The sequence below is a fragment of the Ustilago hordei genome (genome assembly GCF_900519145.1).
Source record: "Ustilago hordei strain Uho2 genome assembly, contig: UHO2_contig_06, whole genome shotgun sequence".
Classification (NCBI taxonomy): Eukaryota; Fungi; Basidiomycota; class Ustilaginomycetes; order Ustilaginales; family Ustilaginaceae; genus Ustilago; species Ustilago hordei.
In genome coordinates this window covers 86,242-109,846 of record NW_024545253.1, presented here as the reverse complement: position 1 = coordinate 109,846, position 23,605 = coordinate 86,242, and the positions used below count along the sequence as shown (strand labels likewise).

General features: G+C 48.2%; 6 protein-coding genes and 1 non-coding gene across 7 annotated transcripts; 6 read left to right on the top strand and 1 right to left on the bottom strand.

Moving 5' to 3' along the window:
* Nucleotides 1-8,052: 8,052 nt before the first annotated feature.
* Nucleotides 8,053-9,027, top strand: UHO2_03502 (uncharacterized protein; the record flags this gene model as incomplete). Its single annotated transcript, XM_041554108.1, has 1 exon — nt 8,053-9,027. One exon carries the CDS (start codon nt 8,053-8,055, stop codon nt 9,025-9,027), a length of 975 nt encoding a protein of 324 aa, XP_041410042.1.
* A 3,561-nt stretch (nt 9,028-12,588) lies between these two features.
* On the top strand, nt 12,589-13,263 carry UHO2_03501 (uncharacterized protein; the record flags this gene model as incomplete). Its single annotated transcript, XM_041554107.1, has 1 exon — nt 12,589-13,263. One exon carries the CDS (start codon nt 12,589-12,591, stop codon nt 13,261-13,263), a length of 675 nt encoding a protein of 224 aa, XP_041410041.1.
* A 472-nt stretch (nt 13,264-13,735) lies between these two features.
* Nucleotides 13,736-15,043, top strand: UHO2_03500 (uncharacterized protein; the record flags this gene model as incomplete). Its single annotated transcript, XM_041554106.1, has 1 exon — nt 13,736-15,043. One exon carries the CDS (start codon nt 13,736-13,738, stop codon nt 15,041-15,043), a length of 1,308 nt encoding a protein of 435 aa, XP_041410040.1.
* A 56-nt stretch (nt 15,044-15,099) lies between these two features.
* Nucleotides 15,100-17,778, bottom strand: UHO2_03499 (uncharacterized protein; the record flags this gene model as incomplete). The annotated part of the gene is made up of 1 exon (XM_041554105.1): nt 15,100-17,778. One exon carries the CDS (start codon nt 17,776-17,778, stop codon nt 15,100-15,102), a length of 2,679 nt encoding a protein of 892 aa, XP_041410039.1.
* Nucleotides 17,779-18,137: 359 nt separating this feature from the next.
* UHO2_03498 (uncharacterized protein) lies at nt 18,138-18,491 on the top strand (the record flags this gene model as incomplete). Its single annotated transcript, XM_041554104.1, has 2 exons — nt 18,138-18,321; nt 18,409-18,491. 2 exons carry the CDS (start codon nt 18,138-18,140, stop codon nt 18,489-18,491), a joined length of 267 nt encoding a protein of 88 aa, XP_041410038.1.
* A 1,069-nt stretch (nt 18,492-19,560) lies between these two features.
* Nucleotides 19,561-19,666, top strand: tRNA-Cys(GCA). Its single transcript has one exon. It is a non-coding gene; the product is annotated as a tRNA-Cys (tRNA).
* A 198-nt stretch (nt 19,667-19,864) lies between these two features.
* On the top strand, nt 19,865-20,454 carry UHO2_03497 (uncharacterized protein; the record flags this gene model as incomplete). Its single annotated transcript, XM_041554103.1, has 4 exons — nt 19,865-19,910; nt 20,046-20,128; nt 20,245-20,313; nt 20,431-20,454. The coding sequence occupies 4 exons, from the start codon at nt 19,865-19,867 to the stop codon at nt 20,452-20,454; spliced, it is 222 nt and encodes a 73-aa protein (XP_041410037.1).
* Nucleotides 20,455-23,605: the final 3,151 nt, after the last annotated feature.

Sequence of the window (23,605 nt, the reverse complement as noted above, 5' to 3'; positions counted from 1 at the left end):
CCTTGCGATAATGTCTGTTTGGTGTCAGTGAGCAGCGACGAGGGAAGGATGATGGTGGAGTGTGTCAGAAAGTGCAATTTCCTGTCTGTGCGTTCTTTTCCAGAGAACAACACTTGAGAAAATTCGGAAGCAATTTTTGCTTTTCTTATCGTGCGAATGGATATACGCGCATATTTCATTCGTGGGCAAAAGAGGACACGTGACCTACGCCCCCCCAACTCACACCCGAGTCATGCAATTTAACACTTCTTTTCCAACAGTTTTTCACGCGTTGTCAAGTTAGGGACATGGACAGCGGGAAATACTTTGTTTGGGATAATGATCAAGTCTTGCAACTTGTCACCATCCTTTTTGACAGCAATGACTATCAGAGGTTGCTACTCAAAGGTTGCTCGACAAAAGAGCAAGAGAAAGGATTGAAGACAAGCAAGAAGACACTCTACAAGCAGATCTATGATGAGATCTTTCCCAACAGCAACATCACAAACAGTGGTAGTCATGTCAAGACCAAGCTGCACTGGCTTGAGAGTCAATACATCACCATAAAGAAGACTTTCTCACAGACTGGCTCTGGTCTTCTCCTTTGCAATCTCAGCCCTGATCATTTGGTATGTACTTCTTTGTGCTCAACATTGCTCTCTGATGGATGACTAACCTCTGCAATTGCCTTTGTATCTTCTTGTATGGATTGTCAGGGGTCTCGTGCCTGAAACCTGATATCTGTAGTAGAACTGCTTCTATTACAAATCCCATCGAGATATGTGGTAAAGTACCATGTAATATTATTTTGGTTGAGATCTGTTGTAGAAGGCCTCTATGACTTTTCTTGCTCAAATATGTGATAGATTGATTGCTATTGCAGGTTTCAACTGACCACTGTGGACACTCCATCCAGAGGCAGCTTGGCACAATCAATAATGATAGATGTATTGCAATGACACCAAGGTCTGGTGTGAGTAATGCTGTGGATGCCAACATGAGTGTCCAGTGTGTCAACTGAGTGCTTGAAGTGATCCCCAGACTGCAGTGGACAACTGCCTTTGGTTCTATCACTATCCAGACCACTGGTTTGCTATGAACTGCCTTTGGATGTCAGTGAGCAGTGATACAACACATGTGCTACAATGGAAGCAATCTACTTGTGATTGCTACTTTGCTGACTGAAAACTAATGTATACTTGAGTAGAAGTGATAACTAGTTTGTATGGTGTAGAGTGGATGGCGATCCACTCACTTGCTAGGACAGGGAACATGGTTATATACCTTTCTTGCAATGTTGCCCACAGCACTGCTCATCCTCCTCATTCCTCCTATGCTCCCCATCCACCTTGCAATGCCCCTTATTGGCACCGCTTCCTTGTCTCCTGTGGATGGATGGGCCTCCTGCTGCCTCATCTCCATCAGGGGCCAGTCCCACTTCATCTGAGTAGCAACTCACACCCCCTTCTTCTCATCTTCCTCCTGACTCTGGCACCCACCTTCTTATGCCAGTTTCATCATCGTGTAGGGCCCCTACCTCATCTGATGGTGTCCCCTCTTTGTTTGGTGACCTCTCCTCACCATATCAGCAATAGAGGCATCTCCTTGAACTGATCCTCGTAAGATCTGTCATACCTATTGTGGTATTACCTGTAAGCGGTCGCACGCCAGAGACTAGTTTTGGGTGTTATCCAATTGGTATAGGTGGGATTGATTGAGTAAGATCTACTCAGTATGTTTCGACTAAATGTAACCAGATGACTTCATACTGGTAGGTCTCAGCTGACTGCCTTGAACACTCCATTCAGAGGTTGCACAGCATGTTCATTGTTCATTGGAGAGTGAGTGATACACTCTCCTTACAGTACAAGTGTTTGCAGTACTGTCGTTAATGCTCTTGGATGTTGTCTGGACCATGATATGCTTATTGCCTACAGAGGACAGAAGTTACTGGACTGCAGGTGTGAGACACCACCTACAATAACTGACTGGACTGCAGGTGTTGAGCAACACTGCTTACAGTAAGGGACTGGACTGCAAGTGTTGAAGAACACCACCTACAGTTGACACCTAACAGTGATACAACACACATGTTTGAGGGTCATTGCAAAGCACTGCTATTGCAATGATATGTAGCTAAGAGTCAAGTAAAGAGTAAAGTATATAGTAAGTAGAGTGGATGAGGATCCACTCATATGCTATGGTAGAATGAGAGTATTTATGTGTTCAATTGGTGTCGCCTGTGACACCTATCCCATTCCTCCTGAGAGGCCTTCATCCCCTTTCAACACTATCACTCCTGCTGGCATTGACCCCTTTGATGCTGCACCTCTACCATTTGCACAGTGTATTGGTTTGTGCAACACTGCCCCTTCGCCTTCATGCTCTCTCTCTGCCTGATGATGTGTGATGACCCCTTCAACACAGCTCCTCCTCTTTGTTCAGCCAATCTCCAGTCTTCTTGACACAGCTCCTTCTCTCTTCACCAGTGACCACCTTCTCGACCTTATCTTGTGAATCCCTTTAGCCACTTGTTGGACCTCATGACCAAACCCCTTGGTCATGTGGTCACCCCTGTGCTTGGTCCTGTGTGGCTATATGCACATACCCCTCAAGCAGTAACCATTTGCATGATGCTGAGCTTGGTCCCTGCTCCTACATGTGGTTATCTCCATATGCTTCTCCTTCTAATGCCAGTATCCTCCTTCCTGAATCTCCTGATGCTTGCTCATGTTGGCTGACTTGCTGAGACATGCTGATCAGGCTGATCCCAATCAATCCTTGTGAAATTAACCTGGATCCCAGAGTTCAGTTGATCTCGTAAATCATATGTGCTACCAACCCAATGTCATGGGCCTGAATGCTCAGGAAGCAGGAGGGTCACTGGTTCATATGGAAGGAGCACAGGTATCAGAGATCTAGTCGATACCAGTAGAGAGCATGGTCATAGTGCAGTCTCCATGGAGACCATGGACTCCTACAGACTCACATGCAAAGGAGCACTGAGCCATATGCGAGGAAGGGCCAGGCACAGCTACAAGGAGGACCAAGCTCAAGGAGCAGGCACAGCCACAAAGAGGACCAAGCTCAAGGAGCATGCAGATGGTTACCACTCAGGGGCTCAAGAGACGAGAGTCAAAGGAACCATCACTGGTCAAAGGAGAAGGAGTAGTGTATAGGGAACTGGCAAGCAGGTCCTGAGGAGGAGGAGCAGTGTTGAAGGAGTCAACACCACTCAGGAGGCACAGGGGTGCCAAACAAGCAGGATAGCAAGGAGGAGGAGCAGTGTCGAAGGAGTCGACACAGCTCAAGAGGCACAGGGGTGCCAAGCAAGCAGGAGAGGCCCCCTGAACAGTACTTGATGAAGAAGGTACCCTCTGGAGAGAGAGCAAGAGCAGTGTTGCTGGCAATGCTGTGAAGAGGTATATAACCATGCTTTCTCATCATCAAAGGTCAAGTGGATCCTCATCCACTCTACACACACATCATAACTAGTTATCACTTCAGCATAAGTATATATTAGTTTCAGTCAGCATAGCAGCAATCTATCAAGGTTGCTCCTCATCATAGTGTGTGTGTTGTATCACCACTACCTGATGTCCGAAGGTGACCCATAGCAGGTCAGTGGTCCGGATTAAGATAGAACCAAAGGCAGTAGTCCACTGTGGTCCAGGGATCACTTCAAGCATCAAGTCAACACACTGGACACTCATGTTGATGTCACCAACCTTATCACCAACCCCATCAACCTCATTACCATCAACACTCAACAACCTTATCACTGACACCATCAACCACATCATCATCAACACTCACACCAGACCTTGGTGTCATCATAACCTATGTATTGATATTGATCGTGCCGAGCTACCCCTGAACAGAGTGTCCACAGAGGTCAGCCGAAACCTACAATAGTATATACAATGAATGCCACCTGCTGTTATTGTGCAACTTGATAGTCGCCGAGCAACTAGCTCACCAAGACTGATACCAAGACAATAGCTGTCGCACAGTTTGATAGTCACTGAGTACCTCGACAGACCGACCTGAGTTTCAGGCGCGAGACCCCTGACACCCAATTAGCTTCGTCAATCCCCAATGATTTGCCACTGATCAATTTGGTGCACCCTTCATATGCTAATCTGCTGACCCTGTGACATTACCATGATTGCCGCCGATCAATTTGGCACACCCTTCATACGCTGACCCACTGACCCTGTGACATTACCTTTCCCGCTGCATTCTGTGATACCGAACTTGTTCCTGTTGATCCTGGCAGATTATGCCATAGAGTCATTTCTACTACTGATCTCAGTGAACTCTGCCTTAGGCTCTCACATAGCCCGATCCTTCAATTTCTGCACTCCTCTTCATATGGCTTCAATCTTCTTGCTTCCTGCGCTTCCGGTCCCATGACATGAGGTTATATACCATTTGCGCAATGTCGCCTGTGACACTGCCTTCACTCTGGCACGCCTCCTCAACACTGCTCCTCCTTCTCTGGCGCTGCTCCTCCTCCTCTTGTCCTCCTGTTTCCTCTTACGACGCTGCCCATTGGCGTCGCTTCCCTTGCTTCCTGCAGATGGACAGTCCTTGTACTGCTTCATGACCAACAGGGGCCACTCCCACTTTGTCTGGGTGGCAACTGGCACCCCCTTTCATCCCTCCCATCCTTCTGCTCCCAAGTTCATTATCAAGCTGGCCTCCTGCTTCATCAGGGTGGCAAACTCGATGACTCCAGCATCTATTGTCTTGTGAGATCTGTGAAAACGATGTCCTCTTGCCAATTCTTGCGAGATCTGTCATATGATCCTGATACTACAGATTCCAGTGGGCTTTGCTGTAGTATCCTGCTCATACTGATGTGAGTGAGATCTGCTGTAGAACCTTTCTACTGCAGATCTCAATGAACTCTGCTGTAGACCTTTGTTTTGCCCAATCTTGCAATTCCTGCACTCCCTTCTCATATGACTTAGGTTCTTCCTACTTTCTGCGCATCCGGCCCCATGACATGGATTAGGACTTTGCATCTCACTCACCTGCCATCACCAAGTATCCCTGGTTCAAGATGTTTCACAAGATTATGTTGAAGCACCCATCTGCTGGCCCTGTCACCCTTATGACTAGTGGTGCCTACAATCCTCTTCAAGCCTCACAGTCCAGCAATGGTGATACAGGTGATGCCATGGAAGAAGATGACAATCCTTTCCCATCTTGTCACTCAATTTCTGGCCTTGAAGCCCTTGCTGAAGCTGCCCCTGACAATCCCATTGTGCCAAGAGTCCTCTCTTTGTCTAGTGCCTTCCCTTCTCCATCCATTTTGTCCATTCCCTTTGGTTCACCAGGTGCTGCTCCATGCAATCATTTGGCTAGTGCTGCCTTTGGTGTTGATCAAGGACCTGAAAACACTGGCCTCAGCTTCCCTACCAAGAAAACTTTTGCTTCCAAGAAACAAGATGACATTGCTGATCTTGTGCAAGCTTGCACAGCTGAATCTTTTCAGGCACACATCAAGGTAGGGGAGGAAAGGATGAAACAAGAGGATATGTGATTGCAGAGTCAGCAAGAGGAGGGTGAGAGGTTGGAGAGAATGTGAGCAGATGACCACTGCTCCTTCCTTGGAATGTTTCAGATGGCATGCAGTGCTAGAACTGGCCCACAGTCCAACTCTAATGTTGATACCATGCTTGCCAACATGCCTGGCTCTAGCTCCAATGATTCAGCAAGTCGCTGCCAGCACAACATCAGCAATGATGAGGTCCAGCACATCAGCAGCAATGCTGAGGTCAGCAATTCTGTGTTCTAGGCTCTATCTCTTCCATTCTCATGTAACTGTACTGTAATCCAATTGGTCAAGTGTAACTTTGTCTCTTTGCTTTGTGTCTAGACTAGAGTGATTGTGCAAACTGTCTCATGCTGCACAGCCTTCTGCACAGCCCAGAATCCAAGAAATTAAGATGATCAGGAGACACCCAGTCTGTGTTTGAGCTTTCTTCATCACCATGTCTGCTTTCACCAACTCCTCACCTCAACTCAACCTATCTTCTTGTTCTTGCTTTATTCAACATGGTTTGCACTTCTGACAAGCAGGAGCTTCTGGAGGACATTGAGATGGTGATTCTTGCAACTTTGCTTGTTGAGACTGAGCTCAAACTTGAGCTTGCTTCTACTGTGGACACCTGGCATCCAAATGATGACCTTGACAACTCAGATGATGATGATTTCAACCATGCTGTCTTACAAACTTTAATCACAACCCATTCCATCATCAACCAGGAATGATACTCCCTCCCATGCAACTATATGCCTCAACACAACCAGACACTACTTGACATGCTCAACCACTATTCCACAACCAGCTGCAAGAGGTTTTGAGGACTGGTGCACATGACACCCAAAGCATTTGAAGCACTGGTTCTGTGACTCAGCACCACAGTTGCTTTTCAACACATCACCAACTCTTGCAAGGTCAGACAACAGGTTGCAGTTGGTCTGTATTGCTTGGGATGTTCTGGCAATGGTGGTGGTGTTTGTGACATTGCATTTGCTTGTGGCTGCAATTGGGGCTCAGTGGATGCTTGGTCAAGGAGGACAGTTGATGGGCTGTATCAACTGAATCAAGAGGTAGTCACATTTGCAACAGAGGATGAGAGAGCCAATGCTTCAGCATGGGTGGTAGAAAAGTCTGGTGTAGAGGAGTGGGGCCAGGGATGGCTTGTTGCTGATGGTACACACATTAATCTTGCATGGAAGCCAGCTCTGCATGCTTGAGGGAACTTCTCATATCAAGGCAACTATTTGTTCAATGTTTCCCTGGTCTTCCTTTGACACTCACTTTGCATTGTTGAATCCATCATTGCACACCTGGGCTCTTCACATGACTTGCACATTTGGGCTTCAGGAGATAGCAGGATTGTGGCTAAGCCTTGTCTTCATCTAGACAAAGGCAAGTTTGTATGGGTTGATGCTGGGTTTGGCTTCTCTGCCTTCTCAGTACTGAAATTAAACTGCACGTAAGTGAGGCCCTTTCAACAACAACACAGCTAGCAAGAGTTGTGACATCTGATACTTCAACTACTTCCTCTCTTGTGTATGGGTTTGTGCTGAACATGGCATTGCATACCTCAAGAATTGCTTCCAATGTCTAATGGGTTACCATGGCAATCTCTATTGCAAGGAAGACCATGAAAGGGCTGCATATACTATCCAAGCATGTATTGTGGCTCACACCTTTGCAAGTCAATATGATCATCCAGACAATGTGGCTGATTACCTCTTGCATTCTTTCTCTGAAGAAGACATTGCAGATGTCACATCTGGTCTCCCTTTGTACCATCAAACAACTGAGGAAGCCAGGATTCTGCAATGAGACAATCAAGTACAATATAAGCAGATGATTGCTGATGCTACTCAAGGTATGTTGCAGAATCAGATGGACAAGTTCCATGCTGATTGGGCTGTGGATTCTCAGGGAAGAGTTGTTCAGTGCTCTCTTTGTTGCTAATGGCAGACCATTTGAGGATAGCACAGCTGTATCAAGGAGCAAAGCTATGACAACTGTGGCATATAACAAGCTCAAAGGTCAGCAGAGCAGGCAAACTGAATCTTGACAAAGAGGATGAAGGCAGAGGCAGCAGGCAGAGGGCTCAGAGCATACAGGGGATGTTTGACTGGCTTTGCAGACATAGCAATGGTAATATGAACAGTGTTAATAATGACTGTATCTACTTTGATGGTGCAATAAGAGTGTCAAAGATGGTGGAGCTACAAGGTGGTTGGTTTTGAAATTTAGCCTCTGAAAACTCAGCTTACATTTGGGGGGCACCAGTTTCTAGAGCTTGCCTGAGTATTGGAATAAGTTGAGGGAGATGTAACAAAGTAGGAATTCTGGCCAATGAAAATTTTTGCAATGGTCTCGCTCATGCACAAGTGGCAAAAGACTTGGAGATCTCTGGACTCAAACTTGTACTTAGCACACCATAATCACAGCAAAAACTCTAGCCTGCAACTGATTAAGAGTCTGAAGCTCAGCAGCTTCTAGCACTCTGCAGTCAGCAACTGCAAGCAATCAGCATGCCACCAAGGGTAGACAGTGTAGCCCTGCTCAAATGCACCATGCAGATGATCAGGGAAGCTCACACTGATTGGAATGAAGACCAAATCTTGGAGTGCACCTTCTCCATAATGAACCTTCAACCTAATACCAGCCAAGCAGAAAAGATCCCCAAGTTGGTACTCAGCATCATCTCGCAAATTGTCAAACTCAATGAGAACAACTGGGCCATCTGGGAGCCCATGTTCATGGACTGCATCCACCCAATCAAGAATGCCAAATGTATCCTCACCAGAGAGATCCCTAGTGGCCACACCAACTATGATGAAGAACTAGACAGCCATTTGCTGGGTCTCATCCTGTCCTCCTGTGACCACAGACCCACTAGCCATATTGACACTTACACAGTGTGGGAGCAAGATGAGGAAGAACAGCTCAGCTCTACACTGTACAAAAGGCTCAAGGCTGCACTCACAATCAATGACAAGGTCAAACTCTCTGCCATTCATGATTGTGTACATGAGATCAAGCTGGTCCATTGCAACATCATCAACCTTGGTAAGGAACTTGACCAAATCTGGAACAATGCTGCCAGGCTTGGCAGCTGCATGGACAAGAAGCTCAAGAAGCTCAAGAAGTCCACCCTGTACCATTGTGTCAAAGACAACTGGCTCTACACCCAGACAGTAGACTCCCTTAAAGCCACCCAACCTGGTTGTAGCTATGAATATGCCTATCACATGCTTGCCAAGAAGCATCAGGAAGCCAAACTTTCAGGCTGCATCTGTGCTGCAGCCAGAGTTGCTGGCAACAAGAATACAACAGGCCAAGCCAATGGGCCTGGGCAGATACTCAACCAAGAGGGCTACAACAGGGGTAGACATGACCCTGTGAACCCCAATGAGCCAGCAAAGTGTTACAAGTGTAGGCAACCAGGCCACATTGCAATTAACTGCACTAGCAATCAGGAGCAGACCCCCACCCAGCAGGAATAGGGATGCAGGTGCACCTCTTTCATCAGCAATACCAACAATCGAAATCAAGACAATGCATGGGTCCTCAACTCTGGAGCTACACATCACATGGTACATGATGAAGGCAAGCTCATTGCCCCAATGGCAAAGCAAGGAATTATAGATACAGCTGGGCAAGAACAATTGTGAGTGCAGGCAATAGGTGATGCAACCTTGCAAGTTGGAAATGTTAAGATACCCCTCACAGATGTACTTTATGTTCCCAGTCTTAGCAAGAATCTATTGTCTGTCCCAGTGCTGACTGAAGATGGTGCATGTGTGATATTTGAAGAGTCTGGAGCCATCATTCTCCAGCATGATGGAAGCATGGTCAAAAGCAAAACAAACCAATGCAAGAAAAGTTGGGAGGTTCATGGTGACTCCCTGGCAGCACAGCTCAATGATCCCCTTGAGGGAATTGATGCTAATACAACACCAGCAGGGCCCACAAGCCAAACAATGAGCAAACTATGGCATGAATGATTTGGTCATCCTGGCAGGAACAAGACCAAGCAAATTCAAGCTCATTACCTAGGAAAAGAAACACAGCTTGAACATGACACAAAGGATTGCAACTGTTGCAGTCAAACAAAGCAAACATGCACAAGGATGACAAGCAGCAAAACAGAGTGAGCCCAGGCACCCCTGGAACTGGTGCATATTGACTTGATGATGGACCTGCAAGGCCATCCCAACTATCACCATGCACTGGTAGTTGTAGATGACTCATCATCCTATGTCTATGTAAAGCCACTACTCAATAAGGCCAAAGCATTCCTCGCTCTAAAGGCATGGATTAAGACAGCAGAGACAGCAACAGATCACATGCTAAAATGCATTTGTAGTGATCATGGAGCAGAATGGTCAAGCTTGGCAGCAGAAGAATGGAAGCAAGAGGCAGGGTTCAAGTGGCAGAAAACCACCCCATATGTCAGTGTCCAAAATCGAAGAGCAGAGTGCACAATCAGATCTCTTCAAGAGAAGATGTGTGCAATGCTTGTCCAAAGATCAGTGCCAAAGGAACTGTGGCCCTATGCCATCATGGCTGCTGGACATACACTGAACCTGACACCCTCTGCAAATGTGAACAGGATTCCATATGAAGACTTCTACTGTAAGTCTGCACATGGTTTAGCCAAGCAACTATGTGTCTTTGGCTGCCTTGCATGGGTCCACCTCCCCAAGAAGGATCATGAAGGCAAGCATGGCACAAGAGCCTTTCCAGGTATCATGGTTGGTTATGACAATGAGCACAAGGGCTGGAGATTCTATACCCCTGGCCATGCCCCATCTATACAGTGGAGCAATTCAGCTATGTTTCATGAAGCCAAAGGATGGCATGATTGACCCAGAATGCAGAGCCCACTGCAGTTTGGGCTTGAGAGTCTTAAGGTAGAGGATGCTGAACCAGAGACAGACAGGAATGAGCCCAAACTGGAGGTGGAAGTACTTGACATGCAGGATCCACTTCTTAACACACATGCTGCACTGCCCACCAACCCTACTGATGATGACAGATTGGAGATTGCTGTCAAAGAGATGATTGGAGAGGCACATATGGTTGCCCTGAATCTCACACTGACATTAAGGGAAGCACTCACCAGTGACAATGCACAACAGTGGCAGGAAGCCATATGCAAGGAGCTGGATGGACTCAAGGCAATGGGTACATGGGAAATCATGGATATGCCACCAAATGCCAAACTTGTTGACTCCAAAATTGTTCTCCACCTCAAGCTGGATGCTGATGGCATACTTGTTCAGCACAAAGCAAGACTTGTCACACGAGGTTTTACACAGTGGGAGGGTATAGACTTTGAAGAAACCTTCATGCCTGTGGCACCACTAAGTGCAATAAGAGCCTTGCTATCCTTAGCAGTGGAGTGCAATTGGGAAGTCCACCAGCTTGACATCACAATGGCCTACCTCAACTCAACACTCAAACATGTAATCTATGTGAAACCACTGGAGGGTGCAAGGGTGCTGAATGGAAAAGTTTACTGAGTCATCAAAGGACTATATGGACTGAAACAATCAGGATGGGAGTGGAACATGGAGTTCAATAAGTTCCTTAGGCACTCAAATTTCCACAGGCTTGATTGTGCACCATGCATCTACACCAGAGGAAAAAGGGACAACTTTGCAATAGTGATCATCTACATTGACAACATGTTGACCATAGCCCCAAAGCTGGAAACAGTCAAGTGTATCAAGGAGGAAATAGGTAGCAAATGGAAGATGGAGGAGGGTGGTGATGTATCCCATTTTCTTGGGATTAAAATCTGTAGAGACTGAAAAGTGAAGACCATGGACCTCAAGCAAACCAGTTATGTCAAGCAACTACTGGATGAACACTTGGATAAGCACAGAAGAAAGTCCAGTGTACCACTTCAAGACATCCTGGTCCCAGAAACAGCAGCAAGCATAGCAGAATGGAAGGAGTACCCACAGATCATCAGCAAACTCCTGTGGCTCTCAAATGGAACATGCCCAGATATCAGCCAAGCTGTTGGTGTCCTTGCATGCTACATGACACAGCCATCAAAGGAGCATTACAATGCAGCACAGAAAGTACTTCAATATTTGGACCACACATGAGAAGTCCACTTGCAATATGGCAGCAACAAACAACAGGATTTCCTGATGGCACATAGTGATGCAAACTGGGCAAGTGATGCTACAGCACAGCATAAGAGCTCATCTGGCTCAGCAGTATTTGTGCATGGAAATCTGGTAGCATGGAAGTCAGCACTACAGTGGTGCACTGCCTTATCAGTGGTGGAAGCAGAATTTGTGGCTGCAACAGAAGCTGCATGGGAGGATCTGTTCTTTCAACATCTCTTCAAGGCCATTGGAATTGATGTTGGTACCCCCACAATCTTCTCAGACAACACCAGTACCATTCAAGTTAGCAAGGACCCCATGCAACATTGGAAGTTAAAACACATTGACACCAAGTACCACTTCATCAGAGACAATGTACAAGACAGAAAAGTCAAGATCAAGTACATCAACACCATGGACAACTTGGCAGACCTCTTTACCAAACCAGTGGGGAAAGATGTATTACAGCATGTGCAATGGGGACTAGAATTAACACTGCAGCCGATCACAGTGGCTCAGCAGTCTCCTGCTGTGCCACTGAGGGAGGCAGTTGAGGGAGATGTAACAAAGTAGGAATTCTGGCGAATGAATTTTTTTGCAATGGTCTCACTCATGTGCAAGTGGTGAAAGACTTGGAGATCTCCAGACTCAAACTTGTACTTAGCACACCATAATCACAGCAAAAACTCTAGCCTGCAACTGAATACTCGAGTTTTCGAGGGCTCGGAAAAGTTGAAACCGCCTCCAGAAAGGAAGAAGTAAATTTGCACGGAAAACCGTTTCCCGCCTCAAAATTCTTTTATCGCACGAAAGGTGGGTGAGCAACGCTTTGGTCAGGAGCGGGAAATAGAGAAGTGGACGCCACCTCGTCCTCAACACACACCATCCCATCATCCCACGAGGATCGAGTCGAGCTGTTGGAGAAGGATTAGGACAAGAATGAGCATATTGCAAAGAATAGCCCGAACGCTGGGCTTGGGCAAATGGAAATACATGGTCGGTCAGGATCTTGCCGGGAACTGTTACCTCGAATTGCCCTCTCTCTCCGGGTCGATCGATCCACGTCACACCCGACGTTCCATCCAATGGCGCGAGAAAAAGGAACTCGGCGATTACGACCAACGTTCGATCCCTGTGCAATGGGTCATGTGGTTACGCCATACACGACGGGAAGCACCGACGGTCGAAGAACTTGTTCGTGATCGTCAACGTATCCTTACCACCCAAGCTAACGCACAGAAATTGGCACTGCAAGATAGAGCAACGAGGCAAAGAGAACAGCAGGCAAGGTTGGAACAACATACCGAGGCAAAGGAGAGGGCGCAAAAGCTAATGCAGAGTCCAGTAATGGCGGAGATCGGCGCCACATTGGAGCAAGAGAGAGTGGCGCATGATGATGTTTGGGCTGCTAGTCGCGCTAGGTTAGCTGCGAACGGCCAGTTGCCGATAGAGCGCGACGGAGGCGATCCGGATTCCTTACAGCAAGCGATGGAGAGGAGGGCGGCGAGGAGAGAGGCCAAGAGTCAAGAGGAAGCGGAGAGGGAAAGGGCAAGGAGGGAGATGAGCAAGTCACCTTTGGATGCTTTCGTGCCTATGCCTAAGGCTAGAAAGTAACACCCGCTCTCTCTCTCTCTCTCTCTCTCTCTCACACACACACTACGCATCTCTCGCTGGCAAGGTACAATGCAGATATCACACACCGTCGGCATAATATCAGTCTGTACAACATCATCCTTTTCAGACTAGCCCAAAGTCTACATTAGATCAAGGCTACGGGCAGAGCAGACAGGCAAAGAGGACCTTCTTGCTGGATCGTCGGATGCGATACATATCATGGGTTTGGATGGGTTTGCGATGCTCTCTCAAGGCCATCATTGTAACAGCACAAACGGGAGTGTTGAGTTTACGGTGACAAAATTCGGAACTCGGAAAACGGATTTCGGAAGACGGATTTCGGCGAAGCATGAAGAAGGAAAAAAAAAAAAAAAAAAAAAAAAAAAAAAAAAAAAAAAAAAAAAAAAAAACCCAAAAGTTTTCAGCTTCTTCCTCGATCACCACAACCACCATCGCCCTCTATCCTCTCGCAATGGCAGTCATCTCACCAGTCGAAGAGCCGGCTCCTACCCCGGCTGGCTCCTCATCCCGCACTACCCTCCCAAAGCCGCCACGGCGAACGTCGGACTTCACGTACGCGCAACCTCGCAATGCACCTCGCGATCTGGACGCCACTCTGGCATCATGGGATTCCGTTCCACTCTTCATGCGCAATCTGCCGGACAATACCTCCTCCTCGAACGGTTCCTCTTCCACCGAAGATACTTCTGGTACAGCTTTAGAAGCGCTCCAATCACTCGTCTTTGACGCAACGCCCGACGAGGTCGCTTCTCAATTCAAATGTCAAGCAGACGAATATTTCCGTTCTCGTCGCTTTCGAGAAGCTCTTGGCTTTTACAATCAAGCTGTTGAAGCCAATGCTTCGGATAATTCTCTTCTCGAAACAATCCATGCTAACCGAGCAGCCTGTCAACTTGAATTAGGAAACTTCGCCAGTGTCTTGAGGGATACGAGTAAAGTGTTGCAGTTGAATGCCAGCAATGAAAAGGCTTATTACAGAGCAGGCAAAGCTCTTTTAGCGTTGGAGAGGTATGAGGATGCCCTTGGCTGTTTGCATTTGGGGGTTCAGGTTGGTCCGGATAATAGGGAGATGGGCAGTCTGAAGAAGCAAGCGGAGGAGAAACTAGCGAAGAAGAACAAGTGCGAGCAAGAAAGGCGAGAACAGCAAAGGAGGCAGCAAGGAATCCAAAAGGCGCTCCATCAAGCTCTATTAGCTCGTGGATTGTGGTTGGAAAGTACAAGTCGACCTCCAGATAACCCGAAACCTGTTCATTTCGATCCGCAGTCCCTGGCTCCCTCGTGCGACCCGGGGAATCTTGCACTGACCTCGGCCTGGAATCCGCCAGATATCATCCGCACTCCTCTAGTAATACCGGTATTCTTCATCTACCCACAACACGCCCAAAGCGATTTCATAAGCGATTATCACGAAGACACGAGCCTGTCCACCTACCTCTCTATCATGTTCCCACTCAAAGATCTCGGTAAACTACCATGGGACACCAGACGCGAATACCACGAAACCAACCTTCGAGTCTATGCCAGCACCAAGAGAAAGAGACTCTTGAAGATCGGTAAGAAACTTACACTGCGCCAGGTCATGCATCACGCTTTTAAACAAGCCGATCAGGGTAGAGGTCAAGATAGCCTGGAGCATCGAGATGGTTTGGTAATGCGCGATGGGGTTTTGAGTTTGCTTGTTGTGCCTAAAGGAACGGCGGAGGAGGAGTGGGTTGCCAGTTTTAAGGCTGAGAGGGAGAGGGAGAAGGCGGAATTGTAGAAACTGCATGTCCTGTGTGCAAAGATGCATGCGTGTCTATTGCAAAAGACGAGCGGTTATGGCTGTGTATGAGGTTGCAATTGTGATCCTGAGCTTTCTTGACCATCCTCTTCCGATCCTGTGGGTGCGGTCGCTGTGAAATTACTAGAACTGGCTTCGAGTAAAACACTCTGGCTACCCACAAGTGCGGCAAGGTCACCTGATTCGACTAACATTCCATCTTCCCAACCACCTTGACCATCTTGACGCTGTACAAAAAGGCCTTGCTCTTCTCGCGTATGATCTGCAAAGAGAGTACTGGCAGCAGCATTGAAATCAGGCAACTGGATTGCACTGGCGCCTTGTTGTACCTCGGTTTGCGGTGTACCAAGGGAAGAAAACATGTGAAACTGATCTTGCAATTCCAATCTTGAATCCTCCAAAGCCTTGCTAGAGCTGAGATTGGCTGCTTCGACTTGAGCGGCGACTAGAGTTGCAGTTGGGGGCGGGCGGTTGGAGCTGGAGAAACTGTTGAAACTCCTTGCTTTTTCTTGGTCCGCTTGGGTTGTGTTTGAGGGAGGTGGGTGACGAGAGCGTCTACTTCTTCCTTCAGCAGAAGGTGAACTGGGTGTAGGCAGGATATCACCTGCCTCCTCAGCTTCCCTAGCCAACGCAGCAAGTTCATCCATCTCATCCATCTCCTGTGCGCCTCCCACTCCCACTCCTGGTCTTGCAAATGGTCCCATACCCGCCTGCTCCGCCACCATCCCCTCAACGCCAAGTTGACGAGCAAGTTTCGTGCGTCTCTCATGGTTAATGCTAGCCCTATGCTCGCGCGTGCGTTCTCTATCTCTTTCTTGCGCCTGGAATTGATCCCACAATGCTGCTTTTCTTCTCACCTGCTGGCCCTCTGTAATCTCCTTCTGGTTCCTCTCGAACTCTCTCTGCCTCTCTATGCTGATCATCTTGATCTTCCACCGCTCTATAGCATCTTGCAGAGCAGCAGAGTGTAGAGCGAGTCCCTGGGAAAGTTGCGCTTCCAATTGAACAATTCGTGCTTCTGCAGCCACAGCACTTGCTTGAGCAGAGGTGGATGAGGCAGAGGCTCGATCATATAGGGTTCGTAAGAAATCGTGTTGTGCTTCTGCTTCTGACCTTTGCTTTTGCAAAGTCTTGTTGTTGGATGTTAAGGATTCGAGTTCTTTATTTGCCGCTTCTAGTTTGGATTCAAGTAGGATTATCTGCGCGTTGGCACTCTCCAAATCTCCTACACCGCCAACAACCGCCGATGTAGGGGTGTTGTGAAGTTGCGAAGAAGAAAAAGAAGAAGAAGAAGAAGAGTTCCATTTCCTCCCATTGCAGTCGAACAGCACGCTATACCTTCGATCCGCCCTCAGAAGACCAGCTAAACTCTCTTCCAACTCATGCACCTCAAACGTACCCCCGACGGTATCCAACAACAAAATCACCGCCACCCCTCCTCTCCCTTGCGATTGAGATTGCTGGGTCAACTTGCCCACTCTCTCCCCTAGCTCTCCTAACGATTCGAGGGTGGAGGAGGGGGTGGGGAGTAGGAGAAGATCCATGACCCAAGTTTGTTTGGTTCGTAAAAATCCATCTTCTTGCGTCTCTGAGTCGTCGTTTTGCGATTGCGATTGCGATTGCGATTGCGATTGCGATTGCGATTGCGAGTTGCTCCGACGACGGTGCGAGCGGGGGGAACGTTGCGATTGCGATTGAGACTGGGAGCGGCAAAAGGATGCGCGATGGGCACGGAAGATGAATCGTTCTATCTCGTCTTTTAGGAAACTTGGGATGTGTGGGGATGCATGCATCAACGAAACAAGTTCGGGGCGGGGAAGAGTTGACCATCCCACCAACGCTGCGCCTGAGCAAGTTGTTGAAGCGGAGGCGGATGTCGATGGCTGTGTTTGCTGTGCAGCTGAAAGGGGGGCCGCGGGTAGTGCCGGTGTGGATGACGGAGGTTCTGGTTGTGAAGGGATTGGTTCTAGTTCTGCTTCTTGTTGCAACGGTGCGAGCGGAGGGGCACAAGTGAGTGCTGGTTCCCAAACCCCACCCTGGTCATGATCGAAGGCAGGTGCAGGAATCTGACTCAAGACCTCTCCACTAACATATCCCTCTGCATAGGGATTGCTATTTTCCGCTGTCAACGGTGGCAAAACCCACGTTCCGATCCTCGGAACCTCCTCCGGCCTCACCTCGACCGCCTCTGGCGGAGAAAAAGATTGAACGGGACTACTACTCTCGCCCTCCCTAAGCCCATCGTCATTACCGCTTGTCCTTCTCCCCCTCTGCTTTTCCTTTTGCGCAATTCGGTCCTCAGCGAACTCAAGATGCAAGCCAGTAGTATCGTCTAGAAACGGCTCGAACACCGACGCTGATATCGCAGGTAAAGGACGCATGCTGGCGCCGGTGGAATTAGAAGTATCTTGTTGAGTGCAAGGTAGGTATTCGCTTCCACTCTGCACTGGGTTGGGTGGTGCCGGTTGGGAGCTGCTGAACAGAGAAGCGGGGAGGGAGATCTGTGAGTCGCCAAGTTGAGAAGAGGGGAGATGGGAAGCGTGGTATGCAGCCATGGCTGATGATGAGGGTTGGGGCACTTGGACGTATACTCCGCCTCCAACATGTTGCGAATCGTTGTTTGTTGGGTGCGGCCGGAGTGCGGATTCTGGTTCTGCTGTACGTTTTCGTTTCAACCCCGGCGGCGCTGTGGAGGGTGAGGGCGGTTGCGACATGATATCTCGCCTACCGCCTTCGGAAGGATGATAGATGGTGGTGGTGGTGGTGGAAGATGCAAAACGAGGGTCCAAAACCAACCGACCGCATGTCACGCCTGGGCACCTTCTCGTGCGAATAGATGGCATTCCGCACGAGAGAGTTGGAATTCCCATCGTTGCTTATGTAACATCGCATTCATGAATTTTCTCCCCTTTCTGTTTTCCCGATTTCCGAAATCGCACATCCACCTCGGTTGACGGATGGAGATCGCCTCACAGCTAGTTTGCTTTCTCGTCAACACGCGTCGCATCATAGAAGCAGAAGAGCAATGTTGCCTTCTCTACAACTATCCTCAGGCCGAGCGCTAAGGTTGACAATGTACACAGGCACAAACTGTTCGCTATGCGATCTGATGAAGCAACAGATCGAAATCGCATCGCAAAGTATGCCTCAGATCCAACTCTGCACTTACAACATTCGCGACGATTCGCTGGCGCAAGTTCATGTTTGGCGGAGGAAGTATCAGTATGATATTCCTGTGCTACATTTGGGCGATAGAGGTGAGTGCGCAATTCCGCCTCCGTTCTTCTCGAATGCGGACTGTCGGCTGATCAACAGATTTCGAGTTTCGTCATGTGAGCGCTTAGAGATCTTTCGACACCGAGTAAGCGCAGAAGATCTGGTCAAGAGGCTGCGGGAAGAATTGGACGAGCGGAAGGATAAAGAGTAAGAGTAAGAGCAAGTGCAAGAGCAAGAGCAAGTGCAAGAGCAAGTGCAAGAGCAAGTGCAAGAGCAAGTGCAAGAGCAAGAGCAAGAGCAAGAGCAAGGATTGCAGGCGTGAGAACTGAAGGGGTATATGGTACATCGAATGCAGGTCGGAAAGAAAGGACAAGGCGGCTGAGGCAGGAGCTTACTGTTGAGCAGTAGCATTCGGATCCTAACCGCGCGGACGAATGGCAAAATTGTATAAAGAGCAAGGATGTCAGCTTGCTCCTCCTCTCCTGGAATCAATAGCTCTCTGAAGGGTAATGTACATACCTGCAGCACAACAAGAAGGTACTTGTCATTAGGGGACACCATAATCTCAAACCTCTTCGTCCTGACTCTCAAAAACGCCAACTGATCTCCTCCATTGCCCGCTTCCCCGTCCAGCGCCTCCAAATCCTCACTCAGACCCTCAACACTTGTCTTGACCAACTTGGTGACTGCCTTCAGCAACTGCGCCCTCCCCTTGGCACCTGGACCACTGGGGTCGAACATTGCACCTCCGCTTCTAATCACCAAACCATCGTGTCGGGAAAGGACGAGACAGCCGAGTACGCCTTGATGAGAGGAGAGGCGGGTTAGGGTTGCTTCGATCTCCGCTGGTGGTGCTGAGGTTGACGTCGAAGAGGACGGCATTGGTGACTTGCAGTTCGGTGATAGAGACGATGTGGAGAATGGACGAGGAGCAGAGGTGGAAGAGGGATGCGAGGCGGGGGCGATGATTGAGATATGACCGGGCGCTGGTGCGAGGGGTTGCGTCGAGTCCGTCTGTCTCCATCACCAGCGATACCGAAGAGGGTTGCGAGTCAGTACACAACGAAGACTTGGCTGCTGATTTTGGGATCGACACCTACCATTCTGTACAAGACACGTTCTGATATGAGGGCAAAGATGGTGGAGAGAAAGCAAGAAAGGTGAGAGAGATGCAAGAGATTTGAGGATATTTTCTCTTATCGCTCCACATCTCCCTTCCCCACCTTTTTCTGTCTAAATGTCTATTCATATATACATTTCGGTTGGAGGAAAACGACACAGTGGGAGAGGCTTAGTGGTTTGGCGTGAGATTGCAACTTATCTTCTTAAAGAAAGGCGCCTTTATTAAACATCTTGAGGTCGTGGGTTCGATTCCCACCTTCCACTTTTCTTTTTATTCCATTTCCTTCCCCTGCCAATTCTATCGGAACACGGACAAACATCTAAAAAGCAAGACTATTTTGCTAGGAACAGGCATCTTAATTACCGACCACCATAGTCCCCCAAGGCAACGAACAAAGAACATATCGAAGATCCCACTTTCTAACAATCTAGGGCAACAAAGAGAACAACAACGTTGTCAAGATGCCGATGATCGAAGTTCTAGCAAACGATAGGTTGGGTCGTAAAGGTTGGTCTCCCTCGCACATCCGCTGCGCAGCTTTACCCTGGTGCAGGACTTTGTTTTGTCAAAAGTACTCACACGCAATCCACCTGTTTCTCTCTCTCTCTCTCCTCACTCTGGCCTGATTCGGCGCCGGGTTAGTGAGGGTAAAGTGTTCACCGCAAGACACAATTGGAGATCTTAAAAAGCTTATTGCTGCTCAAACTGGAACTCCGCCTGAAAAAGTATGCCCCCCCACCCCAAGCTCCTCGTCCCAGGTACACCTCGAGCTTTGTTTCTTACGAGAAAAGTGGTAGCTGACATAGACTGTGGTCATGGATGTTGCGTTGCGACGTTACAGATCATTTTGAAAAAATGGTATACGGTATACAAAAACCACATTACGCTTGCAGACTATGAAATCGCAGATGTAAGTATCCCTGCCAGCCTGCATCGTTGCTTTGAGGTATAGAAGAAGCAAAGCGGAGAGCAAGAGCGTTACAAGCTGACAAAACGATCGATTTGTTGGCCGTTTGCTTCGTCTTAGGGATTCTCTTTTGAGATGCAATAAAAGTAAACCCAACGAACAAAGTAGAATTTAGGTATGACTAATCAGAGGCCACAGTCAGGTGCTCTCACAGTTGTACAATCTAGATAAAGGCTTAATCATTTATTTTGGTGAGGTGGCAACTAGGCTAGGAGTATATATACATGTCCTAGGCACCCAACTGTGCTCACTTTGTTGAGTCATGCCCATATGCCATGTACCTTCTTTCATATGTGTTGTCATACCAACATACCTCCTGCATACCATGGTGTCAATTGTTGTGCATAGGTTACATTAGTTCCCCACTAGCTTTGCATCCTGCTTGTCTTCCTTGTTGCCCAATATCTTCCTGGTTCCCTGATCCTGTGAGCTCCCATTTAATATGTCACACACTGGCAATGCTGGTGCATCTTCAACTCCCCTCCTCAACAGCATATCCAATCCCATCATTCTCAATATCCTTGTCATGTTGAGTCCCTTGAGAGGCTTTGTGAGTATGTCAGCCACATTGTTGGCCATTCCAACAAACTTGATCAATATGTCACCATCTTGCACATGGTCCCTAATGAAGTAGTATCTGGTGTCAATGTGCTTGAGTTTCCAGTGCTTGGCCAGATCCTTGCTGACCTGTATACATCCCTGACTGTCAGTGTGTAAGACTGGTTTGACTCCCATGATTCCTAGATCCCTGAGTAGGTACAAAAAGAAGAGCATTTCTCTCACTGCCTCCAATGCAGCTACCAGTTCCACCTCTACTGCCAACAATGCTACACATTTCTGTATGTGTGACTTCCAGCTAACTGGGCACCCATATATGTATGTGACTGCCCCAGACATACTCCTTTGTCCATTGGTAGGGTCTGAGGCCCAATTTGCATCAGTATATGTAACCACCAGCTGTTTTGCATGCTTCCTATGCATCCCTCCAAGCTCCAGATGATATTTGCTTGTTTGATTTAGATACTTTAGCAAGTGTATTGCTGCTTGCCATGCACTATCAATTGGCTCCAACATGTATCATGCTAGGGTTCCAACCATAAATGAGATGTCTGGTCATACTGTATTGGATACCCATAGTAGTTGCCCCACCAACTCCTGATATTGTTTAGCTCACTCTGGGGTGCACTTGTTTCCTCTGACAGTACTTACAATGCTTTGCATTGGTATCCATGACTTTTCATTTGACTTCTCCAACCATTTGCTTACCATGCCTTTAATATATGCTGTGTCATGGGCCTGGATGCTCAAGAAGCAGGAGGGTCACGGGTTCATATGGAAGGAGCACAGGTATCGAAGATCTAGTCGAGATCAGTAGAGAGCATGGTCATAGTGCAGTCTCCATGGAGACCATGGACTCCTATGGACTCACATGCAAAGGAGGGCCAAGCACAGCCACGAGGAGGACCAAGCTCAAGGAGCAGGCACAGCCACGAAGAGGACCAAGCTCAAGGAGCATGCAGATGGTTACCACTCAGGGGCTCGAGAGACAAGAGCCAAAGGAACTGTCACTGATCAAAGGAGGAGGAGCAGTGTCGAAGGAGTCGACACCAGGTCATGAGGAGGAGGAGCAGTGTCGAAGGAGTCGACACCAGGTCATGAGGAGGAGGAGCAGTGTCGAAGAGTCGACACCAGGTCATGAGGAGGAGGAGCAGTGTCGAAGGAGTTGACATTGGGTCATGAGGAGGAGGAGCAGTGTCGAAGGAGTCGACACAGCTCAAGAGGCACAGGGGTGCCAAGCAAGCAGGATAGCTCAAGGAGGACAGGAGTGGTGCTAGAGGGGCCCCTGTACAGTACTTGATGAAGAAGGTACTCTCTGGAGAGAGAGAGCAGGAGCAGTGTTGCTGGCAACACTGTGAAGAGGTATATAACCATACCTTCTCATCATCAAAGGTTGAGTGGATCCTCAACCACTCTACACACACCATAACTAGTTATCACTTCAGCATAAGTATACATTAGTTTCAGTCAGCATAGTAGCAATCTATCAAGGTTGCTCCTCATTGTAGTGCATGTGTTGTATCACCACTACCTGACATCCGAAGGCAGCCCATAGCAGGTCAGCAGTCCAGATATAGATAGAACTGAAGGCAGCAGTCCACTGTGGTCTGGGGATCACCTCAAGCATTAGTCAGCACACTGGACACTTGTGTTGACGCCACTGAACTACCACCAACGCCACCAACCTTATCATCAACACCATCAACCTTGTCATCATCATCAACACTCACACCAGACCTTGGTGTCATCATAACCTACATATTGATATTGATCGTGCTGAGCTACCCCTGAACAGAGTGTCCACAGAGGTCAGCCGAAACCTACGATAGTATATACAATGAATGCCACCCACTGTCATTGCACAACTTAATAGTTGCCGAGCAACTAGCTTGCCAAGACTGATACCGAGACAATAGCTGTCGCACAGTTTGATAGTCACCGAGTATCTCGACAGACCGACCTGGGTTTCAGGCGCGAGACTCCTGACATTTCCCTAGCGGCACTTTGGTTCCAACGGGTGGCTTGAGGTAGACATCATGGTGTAGACTCAAGTTCAAGGAAGCCTGCTTAACATCAATTGAGTCAACCTCCCAACCCCATATGGCAGCAATTGCCAGCACTCCTCTGATGGATTGGATGGGTGCCATGGGTGCAAAGATCTCTGTGTAATCTATGCCCTCCCTTTGCATGAACCCTCATGCCACTAGCCTTGCCTTGTACTTTGTGGGAATCAGATTTGCATCCATTTTGATCTTCAACACCCAATGCATGTTGACTGTGTTCATACCATGCAGTAAGTTGGTGGTCTCCCATGTACCCATCGCCTCTAGCCCTTCCAACTCTTTGTGCATTGCTTCCTCCCAGAAACTCTTGTCCTCTCCAGCCAGTGCTTCCCAAATGGTTGGGTTGAAGCTCTTTTCCTTCTTCTGGAGCCCCACTGTCATTAACCCAAAAGTGGGCTGTGCTTTGGGATTCACCTCTTCATATCCTTCCTCCCCAATTGTTGTCTCCATATCTGCATGTTCATCTAGGGGCTCTTGCTCCCTTTCATCAAAGAGATTTTCCTTGGTATATCCTAGGTTGGTGAGATCCTCCTCACTGCCTGGGATTGGTGGTGGTCATATGTCAACTGGTTTCCATTCAGTTCAGTCCAACCAGCATTGGGTCTCCATGAACC